The following is a 4,958-nucleotide window of genomic DNA, read 5'->3' on the forward strand; positions in this document are numbered from 1 at the left end:
TTAAGCTTCGATTTCTTGAAGCAGGTGGAAACGATTGAAAGATTAAGTCCTTAAACTCGATATCAATAAATTATGTTCAACACAACTAATGACTGATTGTCTTGGCGATAACAAATCACAGTTCATTTGCATGATAAAATATTTCTACAACGCGCGCGTCCAAGCAACGCAAAGTTCTTGGCTTTCAAAAGCGTGGTTACTCAGCGTGCAAAACCAAGATGGCGAACGCTAAACGAAAGGTGGAGTAGGAAAAAGATTTGCTATTCTTTGATTATACAGGCCCTGCTGCCTTGGTTTGAAGACTGAGTTAATTTTTATTTTCTGTATCTTTGTAGATTGGAGGAGAGGACACGAACATTACGTTTGAAGATCAACAACAGATCAACACGTTTGCACGAAAAAGTGCCAGAATTCAAGAACTGAAAGATGAAATTGAGGAGAAAAAGGTTTGCATAGAAGTCAATTTTAATACGAGTGCATGTATCCTGATAGTGACTTCCTAACATACTTTTTCAATGCTGTTTGGGTGAATAATGTACATCAGAAAAGGGTGGAGTGCTGCGTTTTGGAAGATTATCTTCCAAAACACAGCACTCCACTGTCAAATTTAATTAAGTTTATACTTGAACGTGTTTTCTGTTTTTGCAGAAAGAGCTACAGAATCTTGGAGACGCTGGTGATGAAATAATGTTATTAGATGACGACACAGCACCAATTCCATATCCTTATTTTATTTTTATGAGTGTCTGATTTATTATCGCAAATCGTTGGTTCCAGAAATTACCCTTCCCCCTTCCATGGAGCCGGGGTTTTTGGTTTGAACACAGGCAGACCACCCTATGTGTTCGTAGTTAATTATTGTTGTTGACATGAGACGAACAAAAGAAATTTTGAAATCTATAAGGGCTACTGAATTAAATCTCTGGAAATTAAATATCTAAACTACATTTCGCTCTAAATATCTCAATGAAGTTGAATGAAACGTTTATCGACTCAATTGTTGCATTTCTTCGCCTGCGCGGGCCGTTTTAAGCGCCTTTTTAACTGATTTAGCCGGCCGAAGGTCGATAATAGAGAAAGTGGAGACAAGGCTTGCAAGTCGGCGGCCGACAGCAGCGACCTCCTCCACTTCAAACCAGAATTAACGCCAAACTTCTGAAAATATCACCTATCTGACGACGGCTATCGATCGGTGAGTTGTTGCTCTATCTCTTCGCCGAATTTGAGCTTCATCCCTCCAACAATTTCCGAGAAAATCCACGCTGATATCATGCATACGGCTTGCTGACTATGATCGGTGCTCGACTCAGCGACCAGAGAAATAACATCATCGGCCGGCCGTTTCAAATTCACCAATTAGCGCTTGGCATTTCGCGGCAGCCCGCCGCGGCTCAAAACCTGATTGGTGAATTTGAGTCGAGCACCGATCATAGTCAGCAAGCCATATGCATGATATCAGCGTGGATTTTCTCGGAAATTGTTGGAGGGATGAAGTTCAAATTCGGCAAAGAGATAGAGCAACAACTCACCGATCGATAGCCGTCGTCAGATAGGTGATATTTTCAGAAGTTTGGCGTTAATTCTGGTTTGAAGTGGAGGAGGTCGCTGCTGTCGGCCGCCGACTTGCAAGCCTTGTCTCCTCTTTCTCTATTACCGACCTTCGGCCGGCTAAATCAGTTAAAAAGGCGCTTAAAACGGCCCGCGCAGGCGAAGAAATGCAACAATTGAGTCGATAAACGTTTCATTCAACTTCATCGAGATATTTAGAGCGAAATGTAGTTTAGATATTTAATTTCCAGAGCTTTATTTCAGTAGCCCTTATAGATTTCAAAATTTCTTTTGTTCGTCGCATGTCAACAACAATAATTAACTACGAACACATAGGGTGGTCTGCCTGTGGTTTGAAGAGGGCCTCCCCCCGGGGGGGGGGGGGTGGTTCATGTTTCCTTGTTTCCAACAAAATTTTCCCTGTGTTCCCGTGTTCCCTGTTTCCTAAAATATGCTTTGTTGTGTGTTCCCCGCCATGTATTCCTTTTCTTCCCATGTTCCTAAAAGGTAAATTGCCATTTTCCCTTGTTCCCTAAAACCACTGGGCGGTCCTCTTTGAACCCCTCCCACCCCTCTGAAAATTCCAGTTTTGCATCATACTTTTCTTTTAAAACGTTTGCAACCCCTCTCCCCTCAGAATTTCAGATACATGGATGACTTTCCTCGGTATGGGTATGGATAATTCTTGGAAGAACACAACAGCTTATGGTCAGGCCATTTGACAACTGAAAAATGATTGAGTTTAATTTTGCTCTGTTGCATCACTTAGAAGGCGACAGAATTTGAGCCTATTGCATTACCAGCATAGGTAAAATCTGTGTCAAGCCTAGTGGCCCATACAGGCTGAAGCTTATCCCAGTTTCTGTAGCATAAAGGGACTAGGAGTATGGGATGCTAGTCCATCACAGGGTTAACCCCAGTATAAGTTGGCCAGTACCCATTTATACACCTAGGCGGAGAGAGGCACTATGAGAGTTAAGTGTCTTGCCCAATAACACAATGCAGTGATCCCAGCTGGAGTCCAGTTTGCTAACTGTTTGGCTACTGCGCCTCCCTGCATCACCAGCATGCAAGTCAAAATTACATGATTGACTTGTATTTTTTTCAGGTAAAAGGGGGGACATAGGAACCCTGAGCTCTTTCCTTAATTATATTCTTGATTTAGTTAGCCTGAGGGAAGAGTCATAAAAGTGACGAGGATGATCATCAGAAAGTTTAAAAAAAATTCCTTATCATTTCTGGGGGGTATGGCTCAAGGGAGGCGTGGTGGCCTAATGGTTAGTGCACTGGACTCCCGTTTGAGTGGTCCGAGTTGGAGCCATGGCTTGGGTCACTGTGTTGTGTTATTGGGAAGACACTTAACTCTCATAGTGCCTCTCTCCACCCAGGTGTATAAATGGGTACCGTTGACATAATGCTGGGGGGGGGGGGTACCCAGCTGTGATGGACTAGCATCCCCTGCATCCCATTCAGGGAGGAGTAGAAATATTCCTAGCTGCTTAATGCTACCCAAACTGGGATAAACTCCGGCAGTATGGGCCGCATGGCTCGAGGCTTCCCCATGGCTCAAGTTAATTTTTATCCATAAGAGGTACTTCTTTAAGTTCCTGTATTGATGGGTGATATTGGCTGTCTGGGAACCAAGGGGCTTGCATATAATTTTAAATATATAAAAATTGAGGCTTAGATTTCTTAACACTTGTTACTTACAGAATAGGGGAAATCTTTATCCATTTATCCTCTGAGGAAACTCAAGAATACCTGGAGAATGCCAAATCCAAATTGCAGGAAGAAATCAAGTCGTTAGAATCTAAGTCAGGAGAAGTAAAAGAACTTCTGGGAGATCTGAAAGTCAAACTTTATGCCAAATTTGGCAACAATATTAATCTGGAGGCAGAAGAAGAGTGAATGTTATTTAGTTTTAGTTTCTTTAGTCTTTTTCTGTCATCAGTTACAAGTATTTAAACTGCAATAAAAAATTCTTCAAAATAATTGTGCAAGACCTTTGAGGTTTATTGGTACAAGGTTACACTTCATGCTGCAAGTTACAACAATGGACTAAATGAGGTACGAGCAGTCCCTCTTTCCGTTAATTTGTTACACAAGAAAAAAAGGAATTGCTAGCTATTTTTTTCCCCGGGGGGGAGGGGGAGGGGTACTCAAAAAAAATTTATACGGGGAGGCTCCGCCCCAAGTTCTAACCCCTTACCCTTTTATATACCATTTTTGACAGAAATTGTACCCCTTTTGTATAGTAACCTGTAACTGAAAAAAAAGGTACCCCTTTCATATACCTAAGAGACATGGCATGGACTTAAAATAGGACGTTTTCTTGTCATTATTATGTAGCGCTTAATAAATTAAAATAATACAGTCATAATTGCGTCTGTTCAAAATATTTTTATTAAAGGTCCTTTTGAATAGCCAAATGACAGATTTCCATACCCTTTCATATACTTAAACTTGTGAAATCCCTATCCTTTTATATACCTGAAGCCTGAAAAAGGTACCCCTTTCGGGGCGGAGCCTCCCCGTATAGGCCATTATAGGGAGTATCCCCCCCGGGTTTTTTTCTCCCCTTTGTTCCCTTTTTGCTTAATGAACTAATGCAAAAATGGGACTGCTCATAGTCTCAGGACAATACAGTTGCTGGAAACTTAAGTACTAGAATGGTTTAGAAAACGCCCTATAAGAAAGTGCTCGCTAAAACTAAAATCAGTACTTTAAGTCTATAACCAGAATGAGTTGCTTTAACTCAATGGTGAAGCTAGCTGATGCTGTAATGATGGCACAAGCAAAGAGAATTTGCATTTTGATATTTTAAATAAGATTTCATCTGCTTCCTTAATTCTCCTCTGGGAGAATAGGGCCTATATTAAAAATAAACTATTGAAAAAATATATAGTGGACTGGGGCAGGGGGTGAGAGCCCAGGAGAAAAGGTGTTGGGGAGGTATGGGAGGTGGGACCGAGAAGAGATCGGACAGGAAGCAAGATTTCCAAGGTGGCAGGCGGACTAGGGCAAACAAAGAAAAAATTTGCAAGTATTTCGTACCTATTTTGCAATAGAAATAGCACAAAGAGTTGGGAAACTAAGGAAAGGGCAGGAACCGGCCGGGAGTTAATAAAGGCACGGAAAGCGTGACAGGCCACCCTGTTCCCCACTACCTATATACCTTGCGCCTATTCCCTGCTCCCCCTTAATATAGCAGCCTGGTTGGCCTCCTAGAGGCTCTGCCAGGGGTGGGAGCAGTTGGGGTCTGTAGTGTGTTATGTCCCGCGTCACTCATATATCAATCCTTTATGTCTGTTGTTTGAAAATTGGAAGAAAATTGTCGAAATTATGTGTTGTGGTTTCGCGGCCAAATTAGACTACATTTCAAGTCAACTTATATGAAGTAGGTGGCATTT

The 4,958-nt window shown here is 41.9% G+C and overlaps 1 protein-coding gene across 1 annotated transcript; it reads left to right on the forward strand.

Moving 5' to 3' along the window:
- Positions 1–96: 96 nt before the first annotated feature.
- LOC144649460 (prefoldin subunit 4-like) lies at positions 97–3,540 on the forward strand. The gene is made up of 4 exons (XM_078508950.1): positions 97–239; positions 336–446; positions 649–718; positions 3,254–3,540. Exons 1-4 carry the CDS (start codon positions 219–221, stop codon positions 3,454–3,456), a joined length of 405 nt encoding a protein of 134 aa, XP_078365076.1. The 5' UTR covers positions 97–218; the 3' UTR covers positions 3,457–3,540.
- The last annotated feature ends 1,418 nt before the right edge of the window (positions 3,541–4,958 follow it).

The sequence above is a fragment of the Oculina patagonica genome, chromosome 4 (assembly GCF_052425735.1).
Source record: "Oculina patagonica isolate OP01 chromosome 4, crgOcupat, whole genome shotgun sequence".
Classification (NCBI taxonomy): Eukaryota; Metazoa; Cnidaria; class Anthozoa; order Scleractinia; family Oculinidae; genus Oculina; species Oculina patagonica.